The 15788-nt window shown below is 50.8% G+C and overlaps 7 protein-coding genes across 7 annotated transcripts; 3 read left to right on the forward strand and 4 right to left on the reverse strand.

The window, feature by feature from the left end:
• Nucleotides 1–664: 664 nt before the first annotated feature.
• NEUTE1DRAFT_38719 (uncharacterized protein) lies at nt 665–823 on the forward strand (the record flags this gene model as incomplete). Its single annotated transcript, XM_009850465.1, has 1 exon — nt 665–823. The coding sequence occupies one exon, from the start codon at nt 665–667 to the stop codon at nt 821–823; it is 159 nt and encodes a 52-aa protein (XP_009848767.1).
• Nucleotides 824–1364: 541 nt separating this feature from the next.
• On the reverse strand, nt 1365–1642 carry NEUTE1DRAFT_116306 (uncharacterized protein; the record flags this gene model as incomplete). Its single annotated transcript, XM_009850904.1, has 1 exon — nt 1365–1642. The coding sequence occupies one exon, from the start codon at nt 1571–1573 to the stop codon at nt 1388–1390; it is 186 nt and encodes a 61-aa protein (XP_009849206.1).
• Nucleotides 1643–2427: 785 nt separating this feature from the next.
• On the forward strand, nt 2428–3889 carry NEUTE1DRAFT_78455 (uncharacterized protein; the record flags this gene model as incomplete). Its single annotated transcript, XM_009850905.1, has 2 exons — nt 2428–3708; nt 3776–3889. 2 exons carry the CDS (start codon nt 2428–2430, stop codon nt 3887–3889), a joined length of 1395 nt encoding a protein of 464 aa, XP_009849207.1.
• Nucleotides 3890–4244: 355 nt separating this feature from the next.
• On the reverse strand, nt 4245–5231 carry NEUTE1DRAFT_39249 (uncharacterized protein; the record flags this gene model as incomplete). Its single annotated transcript, XM_009850481.1, has 2 exons — nt 4245–4841; nt 4986–5231. 2 exons carry the CDS (start codon nt 5229–5231, stop codon nt 4245–4247), a joined length of 843 nt encoding a protein of 280 aa, XP_009848783.1.
• An 848-nt stretch (nt 5232–6079) lies between these two features.
• Nucleotides 6080–9003, forward strand: NEUTE1DRAFT_59777 (uncharacterized protein; the record flags this gene model as incomplete). The annotated part of the gene is made up of 4 exons (XM_009850906.1): nt 6080–6122; nt 6376–6402; nt 6478–6620; nt 6686–9003. The coding sequence occupies 4 exons, from the start codon at nt 6080–6082 to the stop codon at nt 8909–8911; spliced, it is 2439 nt and encodes an 812-aa protein (XP_009849208.1).
• Nucleotides 9004–10186: 1183 nt separating this feature from the next.
• Nucleotides 10187–10503, reverse strand: NEUTE1DRAFT_99106 (uncharacterized protein; the record flags this gene model as incomplete). The annotated part of the gene is made up of 2 exons (XM_009850907.1): nt 10187–10236; nt 10269–10503. The coding sequence occupies 2 exons, from the start codon at nt 10501–10503 to the stop codon at nt 10187–10189; spliced, it is 285 nt and encodes a 94-aa protein (XP_009849209.1).
• A 3353-nt stretch (nt 10504–13856) lies between these two features.
• On the reverse strand, nt 13857–15321 carry NEUTE1DRAFT_99107 (uncharacterized protein; the record flags this gene model as incomplete). Its single annotated transcript, XM_009850908.1, has 3 exons — nt 13857–13860; nt 13894–14457; nt 14912–15321. 3 exons carry the CDS (start codon nt 15319–15321, stop codon nt 13857–13859), a joined length of 978 nt encoding a protein of 325 aa, XP_009849210.1.
• Nucleotides 15322–15788: the final 467 nt, after the last annotated feature.

Below are 15788 nucleotides of genomic sequence, written 5' to 3' on the forward strand. Positions count from 1 at the left end.
GTCGTGACCACCGAGGCACGCTTCTTGCTTCCTTCTTCTTTTCGTTTCGCAGCCCGGAACCCTGGTGGTCCACACCACGTCCGCCATCCATTCCGCCTCACACTCAGGTCAATACGGTGCTCAGCTTCTTGAACGCCTCCTGCATCCGTCCACGCACAAGTATACAGTCAACGCCGGAGATATCTATTTACGCATTACGGAGGAAGTCTTCCGAGTGGGGATGAGAGTTCATACCTACCTAACCGCCCGAAGAACAGGAAGAAGACGAGTTCTTCGCTTTTGTCGTGTGGACTGGCTTGTACTGCCGTTATCCGTGTCCCCAAACTCTTAGAGGGCGCCTAGAAGACGCTCTTCTGGGCTGGGAATGGCGTATCGCCTGGCCTCAGGGTTGTTCGTGGTAGCCTACCTGGATACCTCCCTTCGTCGGCGTCGGAAGAAAAGCGGCTGATCATCCTTCTTCATGCTTCTCTATGCTTGACGCCATCTCGTGCATTTCTCCTCTCCTCTCTTCTCCGCGTTCCCGACTTGAGAGTCTCGCCGTTTCCAGTTCTCATTGGTCTGGCAATAGATTGTATCTAGTAGCCAAACAGGGGCAGAAAAGACTGGAAAAGAAAAAAAAAACCGAGAAAAAAAAAGGAAACCAGAAGGAACTGACGAGAGAAACATGGAAAACAGCAAAAGATTGAAAGAGAAAAAAACATACAACACCTGGGATTCGCTGGTCGTCACCGACCCAACTACTAGTCAGGCGATTGGTAGCTTATCTATGGGAGAGCGGACGGGATCCCGAGTTTTCTACCATCTATGGTCGTATGTGCTGTGATGCTCTCTAAACTTGGCTTATGTGTTAAGTTTGTTTCCTCACTCTGGACTTTTTATTCCGTTGGCTAGAGGTAAGGAACGCGAATGCGAGCGAAGTACTGTTGCTGCTGCTGCTGCTGCTGCTACTGCAAAGAGATGCAGGAACCGGAGAGACTCCACTCGGTCGTTGGTTCTTGTATCCTTAAGGTGTCTGTCTAGACCTCGGAAGTAATATGGTCTTGCATGCTGACTGCTTATTGTATGTTGTACAAGGTCTTCATCCTCGGAACTCTTAGCATTTTCACTAAAAAAAACGGAGTGAGCCAGATAGGTAGGCATGGTGGCTAACACCCAGACAACGAACGAGCTGTGATCACCATTCACATACAAACATGTAAGGCTCAAATCCAGACCCGCTCGAACGGTTTACCGATCAGCACCTTACATGAACTTCCGAGCCTCTCCCCAGTGTCCCCTTTCAGATCCTTCCGTATATGACGGACCCGCCGAGAAACATCCAACGATTCGGTCGGGAGCATCCGTAATTCCTACATGCGTGAATGCAATATGTAGATCATCGTGCCTATTATGCATACGGTGAGATGGGTATGTAAGTAAAACCCGTGGGAGGCCAGGTTGCTGACGATCGCTGACCACACAGTGTCCTATACAAAGCCACGAAGCTTCCATTGCCTGTGGTGGTTTGTGCTGGGTACTTGACAAGGGGGCATTTTACTTTGGCTCGCACCCGCAGTAATATCCCGATGTTCATTCTGCCCCATGGCCGCGGTCGGTCGGTGGTTAACTCATGGTTTTCCAATATATCAGATCAAATCAACAGAATTGGACAGAGCACATGCCATCTGTCACCTGATGGATGATAGAGTTCGGTTCGGCTCGGTCTAATATCCTAAAGGGCCGATGAGGGTGCCCAATAGGCTGGGGGAGTGTAGGTTTGGGTAGGCGTTTGGCTGTATAGTCGGCTTCAATTTCGAGTCTGAATGCAGGATTCTGGTAACTGTTGCGTGGGATATCTTTCCCCATCGTCTGGTATTGTAAGACCTGGTTCAAATAGCAGATTCGTGACATGAAGCTGTGAAGTCGATGTTCGAGCTTGATTCGATAAATACATGGTCGACTTATGTTTTATTGCACACGGAGTTCGAATTTTGGTACGACAATTCCAGGAAACAATATATGGCAAGTAAGGTCTTCTGGGAAGTCAGAAAACGGCACTTCATCATAAACCGGAGATGTGGAGGAAAAGGGAAAAGAAGGGATGCCAAAGAGACGATCATCGTGACCAAGTGTCGGAGTGTTGCGGGGTTACCGCTATAAGACCGATATGCAATTAGACGGTAAGTGCCGCACAGTAGCGTCTCCGGAGCAACCACCCCCACCATGACATGGGGTTCAATCAACACCAATGGTCCATCCAAAAGTTGCGACAGAGATCAACGCGTCTGGACACGCGCCAACGAACCACCCTTCTTCGAACAACCCTCTACAACATTCTTACGCGACAGTCACGACGACAAAGGAAACCCGCGAAATCATCGAGCGAACCACGAACCACGAACCCATCCGAGTCCGTTGGTGCCCCAGCACACCACACCACAGCCAAACATGGCCTTCAACCCACGAATGTCCATCCTGCCTCCGCAGCCGCAACAATCGCGGCAGCGTAAAAAGGAAGAAGAAGCCGCCTATGCCAACATGCGCCTGCCCGACCGCGAAATCGTCGGCTGCATCAACGAGCTCGGCATCCCCTTCACGCTGGCCGACCTGCAGAAGCCCAACCCGATCCAGGTGCAGATGATCTTCGAGTGGTTCGGTGAGCTGCTGATGAACAAGACGCGTCAGACGGTCGACCCGGCGATGCGCGCGGCCGCTGAGGATGTTTGCGGGCCCGAACTGGGTGAGGCCATGATGCCTTCGGATACGCGAAATCTGCTGGGGTTTTACGTGTCGCTACGCAGGCTGATGCTGGATTGCGGAGTGAATGATTTCAGCTTCAATGACCTCTACAAACCGACGCATGACCGGTTGGTTAGGATGTTGAGTTATGTCATCAACTTTGTCAGGTTCCGTGAGAGCCAGACAAGCGTCATTGATGAGCATTGCAACAAGGCTGAGCAGACAAAGGCGCGCATCGAGCAGCTGTATGTCGAGAACCAGAATATGGAGGCGCAGTTGGAGGAGATGAGACACAATCGCAGGGCGATGGAAGTGCTGGTTCAGGAGAAGACGGTGCGCAATGAGGAGCTCAAGAAGCGGCTGCTGGAGCTCAGGCGAAGCCAGGAGAAGGTGGCCGCGAGGTTGGAGGAGGCCAAGACCAAGAAGGGCGAGTTGGCGGCAGAGTTGGAGGAAAAGACGGCTACCAAAATTGCGCTCAAGCAGGAGAGTGCGAAACTCCGGCCTTATGTGCTCCAGAGCCCGTCAGCGCTGCAGGCTAGTCTGGCGGAGCTGAGCAACACGTTGAACAACGACAAGGCACACATTGATGCGCTAGACAGGCGGTCAAGAGCTCTCCAGACGTCAACGGACTCGTTCAGCGTGGTGGCATCGGATGTAGCATCATGCATCAAGCTGTTAGAAGAGATCGCGATCGAGCTGGCCAAGGAAGAAGAGGAGAACGTTAAGAACGCAAGGCAGAGGGACGCGCTCACGGAGCGGGGACACAATGTTAGAGAGGTGGAGCGTACCGAGGCGCTGCTCAAGAGGCAATTGGCCAAGTGGGTTGATCGCACGGCGCAGTTGCGAACGCAGAGCGAGGAGAAGGCGCAAAAGGCCATGGAGAAGATGGAGGAGTTGAGGGCGGTGCATAGGAAGTTGACCGAGGAGAGGTCGGAGAAGAGCAAGGATATTGAGAGGAGGAGGGTGAGAATCGAGCAGACGGAGAAGAAGGTACGTTTAAGCTTGACTGAAAGAAAAGGAATGAGGAGAGATGCTAACCAGTTGTGCCCTCAACTAGATGCTCGACTTGAAAGAGAACATTGAAAACGAAGTCCACGCTGCCCACGACGAGTACCTCAAGATGGAGGCACACATCAAGCTGTACATTACCGAGATGGAGCAGGCCATCTGAGCGAGCGTTTGTTGGTGGATATGTTTTATACCTTTTTGTCCGCACACTTGTTCTTCTTTAACGTACAGTGTATTGCACCGCATTGGTTCACGGGCAAAGCATCGAGGTTTCGTTTGGCATAAGAGGTTTTGGAGCATGCATGGATACCATGGAGTGGCGTTTCGGTTTAATTCCCAGCAGGCTGGTAAGGTTGGATGTGGTTATCTTCGCCTTTCATACCCTTTTAGAAGGCATCAAAGTTGTTACACTGAATGAGACCACGAACTCTTATGATTACAAACTCCTTTCTGCCGTGCTCTGTGTACTGAACACTATACGACCCTCATATTCCCTTTCCTGCAATGATCATCCATCCTCAACTGCACAAACGATCTCTTTGCCTTTCCCTCTCCCACTTCCCAACCCCAAACTGGAACCATCGACCCAATACCCTCCTAACATCCACCGTCCTCCCAATCAACCCACCACCAACACTTCTCTCAAGATCCCCTCCTGCGCCTCTCAAAGCACTCCCGCTCACAACTGGCATCTTCTCCCTAAGCAAATCATCCAGGCTCCTCAGACTCTCATCATACTCAACAGGCTCAACAACCATAACCCCCAACCCAACTCTCCTTCCCGTCTCCAGCAATACAGCAGCCGTGGTGTTCAGCCCTTGCACACTCCACTCGCTTGAATCACGATGTGAGGCTAGAAAGCCGTAGACTAATAATAGTCGTTGAGATTGTGGATGTTTTTGCTGGTTTGGTAAGGGGTCATAAGTTGACGGATGAGGAGGAGGAGAAGTGGGAACCTTGTTGGTGTTGGTACTGTTATTATTGGTATCAAAGACAGAGAGAAAGGCGCGCAGGTGGGACACGGTGGGGATGAAGACTATGCGGATGTGTCGTGCTACGGCGACTTGGTAGAGGGGGGAGGCGAGGAGTTGGGAGGCCCAGGGGCCCGGGGTGATCTTGGCCGGGGTGGTGCTTGTCGTTTTGGTGGGTTCGTCTTGTGTTGACTGAGCTGTTGCTGCCGGTTGTTGTTGATGACTGGGCCACAGGAGTTGTTGCGACGCGTGGGCTTCCTTTTGGTCTTTTTTTGTATCTGTCGGTACCTTGTCTTGGTCTGGTTGAGGTGAATTTCGCCGCTCTTCTTGCTCTTGATCTTGTGACTTCTCATCTTCTTCTTGGCTTTGCCTAATATCCCTAGCCAAAGCCGTGAGAAAATCGACCCGGCTGGAGCAGACGATCAAGGTGGTGGGATGAGTGCAATGGTGGATGATGTACCAGAGCAGCTCAGAGGGAAGTGCCGGGGAGCAGAAGAGAGGCTGAAATTGAGACTGAGACCGAAAAGAGTCCATCACATTGGTTGCTTGGTAGCTTTCACGACAGGAAAAAAACGTTGGCCACGGCTTGCGGTTGCGCAACCAGCAAGTACATCCGTGTGGTAGGAGTGAGCTCCGTTTGAGGTTTTGGTATTCGAGGAATGAAAACGCATTCGCTGTCGTCTCACATGCACGCTGCAGAAGGCGTTCCACTTGTGAGGTTTGTTTCCAACTTTAAGGTATCACATCGCGGGTCTCGGGTAGGGCTGAGTTCCACTTGTATCGCGGTGGTGGCCGTCCCGATCCATATGGTCAAGGTGTTTGTTCGGACCCGGGATGATAGGGGTCCTCCCGCGGACGGCAGAAGCTAAAACCTGGGGAGATTCGATTGGAAAGAATACACTCCTATATGCATATGCTTGGATCCTGCATAACGACTAAATAATCAAAGCAGCTCGAGCACTCTAAACCACCTGTCAGCTCGACGTGAAAGACACCACTTGAAAGCTCCCGTTATTCTGTCTTATTACCGGAGAAAAACACTGCAATGGAGAGTGAAGATCTCTTGGGTGCTGTCAAATATGGAAAGGGGCGGATCAAACATCTTCTACGGCAAGAAAAAATGTCTATCAGAATCGTCAAGCCATGGACAGGTTTTGAACATAAAATTGAATTGAGCATCTGAGTTCAACATCCGGAAATCCTCGATGACCTCGTCGGTCGAGAGTTTTTAGCTGGCTTAACAGAGGTTGAGTGACATCGTCGCCGTATCGGAAGCCTGGGTTCATGAATTGTGAGTCTGTCAGGTATTGTTCCACTTTGGATTGCATTGTGCTGTAAGGCTGTAGAGGTAGATAATGGATGTCCCGCTCGTGATTGTGTTCATGTATAAGTGGAGGGTAGGTGAGAAATTTGGTGGTCAGCAAGGTAGCCCGGTAGTGTACATAGCTGCGAGGTAGGCCTGCTACGAATTCCCCACTATTCCCCAATCCACCACAGCTCCAGGCCGTCCGTGCATCACGTCACAGGAGCTCCCGTCACCACTGCTGGGCGCTCAGCGCGGCACCGGGATCCTAACTTTGTCCATTCCAACTGATCATCGCAACACTCAAGCGCGCTCCCCGAAACAGCGAGCCCAGTGCGCTGGATAACAGTCACTGACCCAACATGGAATCGATAGCCAGGATTTCGTCGCTGCTAGAAAGTGGTAAGCTTAACTCCCTCTTCAGGTTATCGCCGTGTCCTCCTGCTGACCACGGCGCCTGTCTTGTCTCTATTCCAGCCCGAGAGCTCACCCTCGATGCCGCCTCGGCCGCCCGCAGCGCCCGCAGCTCGTCCAAGCCTCTCGATCGCGTTCAGGTTAAGAAACTCCTCGACAGTCGCAATGAACGAGAAGTGCTGGACGGTCTGCGTCGGGTCATCTCGGTATGTTTTCCACCCCATACATATGCTTTGGTGGCCATGGGAGCAAGTGCTAACAGCTCGCCTAGATGATGTACCGCTCGCAAAGGACACACCCTCTGTTCTCCTCCGTCGTCAAGAACGTCGCCTCCCCGAATATCGAGATCAAGAAACTGGTCTACATCTACCTGATCCACCATGCCGAGGAGGACCCCGACCTTGCCTTGCTCTCCATCAACACCATCCAGAAGTCGCTTTCCGATTCCAACCCCCAAGTGCGCGCCTTGGCTCTACGAACAATGTCCAACATACGGGTTCCCGTCATCAGCCAGATTGTGTCGTTGGCCATCAAGAAGGGCGCCGGAGACATCAACCCCTATGTGCGCCGAGCCGCTGCCTTGGCAATCCCCAAGTGTTACCGACTCGACCCATCCCAAATGCCCTCACTGCTCGAATATCTCTCGACTCTCTTAGGCGACAAGCAGTATTATGTGGCAGGTGCCGCCGTTACAGCCTTTCTGGAGATCTGCCCGGACAGACTGGACTTGATACACAAGCATTACAGGCAGTTGGTCAAGATGGTGGTGGATATGGACGAATGGAGCCAGCTCTCGACACTGCGACTTATGACGGTTTATGCGCGAAAATGCTTCCCTCGACGAACCCGAATTGTGAAAGCCCAGGACAAGGCGGTCGATCTTCAAGACTTTTACGGTGATAACGCCGCCGCCAACTCGAATGATGACGCCGAGGGCCAGGAGGTGATTGTTCTCGACCCTGATCTTGAGCTGCTCCTCAACAGCATTAAACCCCTCCTCCAATCACGAAACTCAGGCGTTGTGGTTTCGGTAGCACGCTGTTACGATGCGGTAGGCACGCCGGAGTATGTCAAGACAGCCATTGGGCCATTGATAGCCTTGCTACGAGGCGCTCAGGATATCCAACAGGTTGCACTCTACAACATCGTATCCATTTGCCTTACCCGGCCTGCCGATTTCGTGCGCTATGCCTCGCATTTCCTAGTGCGTGCAACGGATACACAACCCATATGGGAACTTAAGCTGGAGCTTTTGACTCTCATCTTTCCACATACTCCTCTGCATGTCAAGAGCCTTATTCTCAACGAGCTTGAGCACTTCAGCCGAGGAACCGATAAGGCGCTGGTTAGGGAGGCAGTTAGGGCTATTGGCCGCTGCGCGGTAACAGACACAGCAGCTGCACCTAGGTGTCTGCGGTTGCTTCTCAGTCAAATCACTAGCTTGGACGGCACGCTGGCCGCAGAGAGCTTGACAGTGATACGACATCTAATCCAGCAGGACCCGACTGCACACGTCGCTACGGTCGTAAGGCTGGCAAAGAACTTGGACTCGGCCACCGACCCACACGCTCGTGCCACCATTATCTGGCTAGTAGGCGAGTTCTCTGGTCTCAACGGAGAAGAGAACATCGCCCCTGATGTGCTTCGGATCCTGCTCAAGGACTTTCCCTCCGAGTCCGAAATCGCCAAACGACAAATCATCCTTCTTGGCGCCAAAGTCTACCTACACTACCTCAACCGACAGATTGAAGCATCACAAAATGCCGATGGCGAACCGGGTCCTCCACCCAAGCTTCTCGAAGACGATGACCATCCAATTGCAAAGCTATGGAGTTATGTGCTCCTCCTGGCTCGCTACGATACCTCTTATGATCTCCGTGATCGCACTCGTCTCTACAAAGCCTTGCTCGGCGTACCCCAGCTCGCAACCCTCATGCTGCTCGCGCCTAAGCCTGCACCCCAAGCGCAAAGTCCCTCGGAGATGAGGCGTGGGTATACCCTTGGCTCTTCAGCCCTGGTCCTCGCCGATGCCGCCGGTGTTCACGGCGTAAGGGGCTACGAGGACTTGCCCGATTGGGTCGAGGAGGGCAAGCAGCCGGATCCGAGACTGAGAGAGACAGGTGTGCCACCAACCACGACGTACGGCGAGAAGAGAGTCGTACCAGCTTTGGAGATTTTGGACGGTGGGTCGTCTAGATCAGTGCCTACGAAGGCTAATGGTCTGGGTGAGGGAGTAGGCACCAAGACACTTGATGATTGGCTTGCGGAGGAGGAGGATATCAGTAAGAAGGCGGTGCCAGTGTCAGCACCTGTGCAACGGCAGGTTGTGGAGGAGAGTGAAGAGGAGGATGAGGAAGAGGAAACCACTGAGGAAGAAGAAGATGAAGAAGAAGAGGAGGAGGAGGAGGAAGACGATGAAGAAGAAGAGGAAGAGAGTTCATCGGAAGAGGAGTCTGATGATGACGAGGCTGAAGATGCGAGGCTGATGGGGGCATGACATTCAACTACCTGATACCAGTATGAATTGTATGGTCAGCTGACATGGAAGAATTCCTGATAATTCACAATACGCAAGCTATGCTGCTTCTGTTCATCCTGGTCCTCCTCATAGTCACGAGGCCATAATTCCTGCCCGAGCTTTTCGACGCATTCTCTTTTCTATTCAAAAGAAGAAGAAGAAGGGTATCAAGTTGTATTCTTCCCCTGTACAAGAAAACATCCAATCTGAACATTGTGGCATGCTATGTTACAAATAATGCCGCTTACCTCCACTCGATACCGACCAGCCTCAGGGAAATGGAAACAACAAGAAACACATCAAGTACGACGAGCACCAGGAGCGTCTTTAGCGATATCCTTTGTTCACATTCTAGAAAAGGAGTCGCCATGTATTACTTAATACGGCCCTCCTGTCGCTGTCCCGTTTTTGTTCATCCCCGAATTTGGGACGCGGTTAATGGGGACACGTCCGGACACGTCCCGGTTTCCCTGTCCTGAGTTTCGGAGGCCAGAGTTCGGGACTAAGCTTATGGGGTAAATACATTGGTTACTTCCGCGTTAAGCACCTTCGCTTTCCTCATCTGAAGATGGATGTCATACCCCGTAGCAGTCACCTATCCTTTTGGCTGGCCACTGCCTCAATCCCTCCCCACATTCATTTGGTTGACGCTGTCGTCCCAACAACAATTATGTATGGATTGGGAATAACTTCACGAACGATTGGATTGTGTGAGGTGATCAATTTTGTTCCTGATCTATCCAATCCATCATCTTTCCCGGGTCGAGGAAGAACGATGATGTTCCAGTTCAGTTTCCACTCCTTCCTACACAAAGAAACATTCGATCTGAGACTCATGATACAACCAACCGCACAGTCCCTCGCATGTATTGCCTTGCCCTCTCTTTGAATGCCGGTAATCCGTCTTCCTTTCCCTCCGCCGCAATTGCCATCCTAGCCTCATTGTTGTTTTCCATTTCCCAAATCCGGTCAAGTAGGTAACTCAGCAGACCCACCACCACCAGCAGGTCGGTCTGCTAGATTGTGGGAGGTTTGCAAAATCCCCAGTCCTCCGCCTTCGGCATGTACCACCCGTCTCACCCCTCCCACACCCAAGGCATGAAGATGAAAGCGGACAAGAGAATGATGAGACTGACGGGGAGAAGAATAACCAGAGGAAAGAAGAATCAGGCGAGAGAAAGAGTACAAATGGACGCTCGTGACGAAGACGGGGTCGGCACGTTACTTCTGCGCTTCCGTTCCGCCATATCCTCATCATTCTCCTCCTGCTGTTGCAAGTGCTGCTGGTGCTGCTGGTGCTGCTCCTCCATGTTTTCTACCGAGTTGATCGCCGAACGCCAGTCGAGGGCGTCAATGAGTTCGTAGTCGTTGCCGCCGCCAGCCGCCACCACCCCGCGCCCACGCACGTATTCACGCACGCTGGAAAAGATGGAGACGATCCCATACCCAATCATGCCTATACCTCCAAAGACGATGAACATGATGAGGCAGCTAAGGATCATCACCACCACTATAGCCGCCGGGGTTATGGCGACGAAGAGCAAATCGAGGAAGAATGAATCTGAATCCATCGTGACTTGGGCGTGGATGGAGGAGGCTTGATGGTGGACTGAAGGTTCTGGTGTCGGTAATGTTGTTGGGTTTTCTTCGCTTGGGTGTAATGAAGACGAAGCCTTTTTGATGGATAAAGTTAGCTAGAGTCAAAAATGGACTGGCTATGAGACGGATATTGGAGGGTGCAGTACTCAGGCTTGGTTCAGCTTGGACGATCTGTTGGCTTAAGGGTAGGTATGGTTGTTGCCTGATGTTTCTTGAGGTAGAAGAAGAATGATAATAGGAGAGGACAGAGGACTGGGGGATTAAGTATTATTTCTATCGGTCCCTGGAATTGGGAATTTCCTGGGCCATACTTCAAGAGTTCTCTTCTTGACGCAGGTTGTCAATAATAAGTGCATCTTCGGGTCAAATATGTGTATATATATTCCGGAGTTCCTGATGCATGACTATAGCTTTCATGCCCGTCGAAATAACACCTCCTTTTTGACCCAAGTACAAAAACATGATGGCATGAGGTGAAGCCGAATCAGGGCTCGTATGCGTTTTTGTAAGCACTTTTTGGAGTCCAAAGTACAAAAAAATGTTAATTACATATGCTAGATGCACTGGCGGTAGCGCTACCGATATTAGAGATCATCATAAAATGGAGGGAAAAATTGTATGTCCGCCCCGGAGATCCGGGCCTAGGATATCTCGATGAACATACATAAACAGATGGTTGGTCTGTCTATGTGGCGGGAAGCCAGGACGCAACTTCGTCTGCAACAATGGGAGTTCTTCTAGATGACAGACATACGAATACGCAGCAGTGATGCAGACAACTGTTGTGATATATCTGTGAGTGCCGGGCTTCGAGAATTATCGGAATATTGTGGCCGGTTTACCAACGTTCATGGATGCAGGTAGAGAGTTGGAGGCGGAACGGACATTTGAGTATACCTTCCTATACTTGTATCTACCAGAATGGTAGTGGAAACGTAAATCAAGATAACTAAATCATGGCATCATGCCATCCGTAACGTGTCATGTCTTCTTTGTTTGGCAATTCTGGTGGACTATTAAGTGTGAAGAAGTCCGAAATTGTGAATTTGAACGTACATCCCATTGTATCAAAAGTGCAGATTAAGCTGTAATGCTATGTATGGTATTGAGAATGGAGTGTTTGGGCATGGTGAGATCCGTAGCCAAAAGCACGTCCAATGTAGGGAGAAAAAGAAAGAAAGAAAGAAAAGAAAAAGAAAAGAAGAAGAAAGGAGAGAAGGAGAGACAGAGAGACAGAGAGAGAAAGAGGGGGCGGAGGGCCAGCAGAAAATGACCATGATGGCATGTGAATTGACCCCGGAAACCGCAGTTGAGGTGAGTCCGACTGGAACACCGAGTCTCGAACAGGCTTCTCATGTGTTGCTGGTGTCAACGGAACATACTCCCGGCTGCGCGAGGGACTTCCAATCAGTTGCGTGGGATTATCGGGATATGGAAAATTGAGGCACTTAATGACACTAGGACGCAGCTCTGAGCACAGGAAGGGGTTTGAACTGTTAGAGAGGTAGTTGCGCACTAGGGACGAAACTGGACAATCCCTATCTCGGGCATCTCGTCCCCGATGCTAGTAACAGGAACGGGGACGAATAATGGTTCAAAGCATGGGTATAGGGTTGCTTGGTTTACCAGAAACATCCGGATTCTAAGAATCGGCTGTGTTCCTCCGCATCGAGGGCACAGTTGATGATGGGAAGGGAAAGTGGATTATTCCACAGCGCCAGGACTGCCCGGGTGGGTATGCTCAATCGAGGAGATCATGCCACGTCCTGGTGTGGGTTCGAAGGACAAAGAGCTACCTATCCCACTCCTACAAGGTCCAATCCCACCGGCTCATGGCTCTCGCGGCGATGTTCCCTAGTGCCATGCATCGAACACTTGTTGATGTCAGAATTGGAGTTCTTTGGCATTCCGTCCGCTGTATGCCCGACTTAAGTTTGACCGATATTGGCGTAGCTTTGTCCAATTGCATTCTTCAATTCTAGCCTGCATTTGCTTTGCCACGATAGGAGAATCAACGTTCCTTGGATGGCCGTCTGTTCCTTCCTCACTGTGAAGGTACCGTGCCTCTGGGTAGCGTCCGACGGAATACATGTACTTAGAGGTAAGCACGTTGGGGGATGACATAACTGAAGACATAGGTTGACCGAAATCGCTGAATAAACGGGGGAAGGAGGCGGAAGGTGCAGGCGACGGCTGAGCAGACGTAGATTCTGGAAACTGGAAAGAACGCTCGGTAGTGGTTTCATTGAACCATGGCCCGTCTCGACATCGTCGGTACTTGTATCATAGTAGTCCATTCCATGTATCCGTTTCGCTACTGATAGTACCGCCGATGGTGGTTCAAAATGGAAACATTGCCTGGAGTTTCTCTTGTGTTATGAGTGGTCACTGAAGCATGGGGTGTAGTTTATCCGTCGTCCTTGGATCTGGCTTCCGCTGCAAACCAGGGCTTCAATTTCCGACCCGGCTGTGTTCACTTCATGGCTTTCTTTTTCACCGGCAAGACAACCAAATTTCCCTCGTCCTTTCCTCCCCATATAGATATGCCGTCTCGTCGGGGTTCAAGGCGGCTTCGAGATTGGAAGGCGATGGAGGGGACACGCTGGAGCGGGGCGCTCGGGAGAAAGGGCCAAGGATCGATAATCAACAAAGTGTATCTTTGGTAGTTAGTTGTAAGTTGGATCATCGCCGCGGACATTCGGTGTGATCAGGATGACCTTCCTTGATGTGTTGTGATATTTCGAGTGTTACATGCAAGGCTGATGGAAATGGTTTGAAGTGACTGTTGGAAAATGAAAATGGGTTCGGATATTGGCTGCCGAGATGCATTGCCGCACAGACAAAGGGCTTGATAGTAGCGACTCGATGAGTATTTCCTGTACCTGAATTAGCAGTACCTCTACCCAACGACATGAGCTGCATCATGCATGACGGAGATTGTTTACCCAGGTCATATGACAATGTAGCGATTTTGCCGTAAGGTTGACTAGGGCGGAAGCATTTGTAGAATCCTCATCAAGACTTCATAAACAATCGCCGGGACATCAGTATGACTGCTCCTGGTCAAGAAACTTGACTTCGGTCCATGGGTGTATAAGAAAAGACACCAAAGGCACAAAAAGCACGAGGGGGAACGCATTGAGAATTTGTTTAGAGCTCCACGGAGTAATGCCAATGGTTTTAAGTTGCATTGTGTATACCTTCCATGAAATTTCTTTTCCTGGATACCCCTATCTTTCCTTGGCCAGCCTTTATTTTACTTTCCTCGAGACAACGTTGATGCCCAGCAATGGCTTCTTACCTGTGGCACCACGTCTCGGTACGGTTACCTTGGCGCTGGTGTTGACCATCGACAGAAGAACCGCGTCCAAAACCATTCCTTGTTCTCAGGCACCGGCTTGCTCTTCTCGCGCTTCTGTATGGTGGTCCATCTATCCCAAAGGTAATCCCCTTCCAACCACAATGCTCTTGCAAAGTAATCTGTCATGAGGTCATTCGGCGACAAGGCATCATAACAGTCCAAGAAGTTTGTTCGGAGCCCAATGTCAATCCACCTAACATCACCCACTTCTGCCAGGTGTCCAGAGAGGATGTATATCACATCGGCAAGCTCTCGCTCGGTGGAAGAGTTCTTGATCATGCAAAGCTTGTCATGCAAGAGGTATCCAAGCTTCAGGCAGTTGTACTGCTTCTCGGATGAGAGGGGCGAGGAAACGAGATCCCTTTCCTGTTCAAACTTCTCGAGTACTGGCAGAAGGCTTTGATCAAGGTTCGTGTCGGGTGAGTGCTCATGGCCGACAAACCGGAGATCGACTCGTACCCAATGCGCAGCGTTGTCGTCGTTATAGAGATCACCGACTTGCACAAAAAGGGTCTTGCGTGTCATATCTTTGACACCTGACAGAAACACCGATGGCCGAAGGATCCTGTCAGGAAGCAGTGAGCGGCAAACCCAAATCAAGAAAAAAAAAAAAAAAAAAAAAAATTTAAGAAGAAAAAAGGGAAAAAAAGAGGAGTGGGCGTGAATCGAACGTAGGACGTGAGACAACTGGAAAGGAGTAGTAGAGCCTTATTTGCGTAGCCGGAAGACGCCAGCTGTAACACTAGCTGTCAGACGAGCCTCCTAGTACCATGTCCTAGTCCACATGGTACTAGAAGGCAGTTCACCCGCTCGTGACAGGTGGCAACTCCCCAGAACCCAGGCATTGCCCGGGCGGGGGGACGTCTGACAGCCCCTACGGTCGGGTTGAGAGGTGTGATGCGTCCACCACGCCGCTCGACCACGAGCCCACTGAATTGTTGAGAACCTGGTCCGAACCGATGACTTATCAACCAGCCTTGGCAGCAAAGATGAGATGAAAAGGGGTAGCTGATGCCTACCTCAGCTCGTCCTTGAAGACGGTGAGCCATGCGCTCTCGTCAGTGTTGAGCAAGGATAACGGGACTGCCAAGTCAACATTCTGACGAACACCCTGCATTCCCCGAAGTTGGAGAGAGAAACCTCCCATGACAGCGTAAGGGATGTTTTCCTTATCGAGTATGTCTGTGACAATGTCCAGCGCAGCGACTAGCTGGCTTGTTGTTGCATCCTTGCTGGATAAGTTGAGTATCTCCCACTCATGGCTGCCACAGTACTCCCCTGGTCTCAAAGGGAGCGGTCGGTCAAAGTAGTCTTCGATAATGACAAGACTGCTTTCGGTGGAGGCACTAGCATCATTGTCCTCCGGAGATTCAATGAAAAGGCTGTTCTGCGGAGACACAATACCAAGACTACGTTCGGTAGACTTCATCTTTCTTCCAAATTGCCATAGAGTTGTCTCAAATCCTGTGGTAGTGTTCCGTTCAAGGTGTTTTTGATAACGTCGCCGCATGCAGATGTCCACTCCTTCGGGGACAGGAACAAGAAAAAGCCTAGAGTATGAGCATGTTCTTATGCTAGATAGTTGCTCGTATTTGGGATAGTCATCCTTGACCTCGTCACTATCATGAGTAGGCCTCTTGACTAACAGGCGCTGAACGAGAACACATGGTTCGATGCTCTTGATGAACCATTGACGCTGTCCACCATGGATGGTATTCATGCATGTGATAGGATGAGACATCAAACTGTCTAGATCCTCTGCACGGCTTGAAAAGGTTCAATCATCCACTGCATAGATGTCTTCCGTTGCCCAAGTCGTGTTTACCTTCCTATTCCTCATCCTGTTAGTAGCTCAGGGGTTCCTTCATAGAGCGTCCGGCAGAGCTGCACTAACAC

This window comes from Neurospora tetrasperma (genome assembly GCF_000213175.1).
Source record: "Neurospora tetrasperma FGSC 2508 unplaced genomic scaffold NEUTE1scaffold_2, whole genome shotgun sequence".
Taxonomy (NCBI): domain Eukaryota; kingdom Fungi; phylum Ascomycota; class Sordariomycetes; order Sordariales; family Sordariaceae; genus Neurospora; species Neurospora tetrasperma.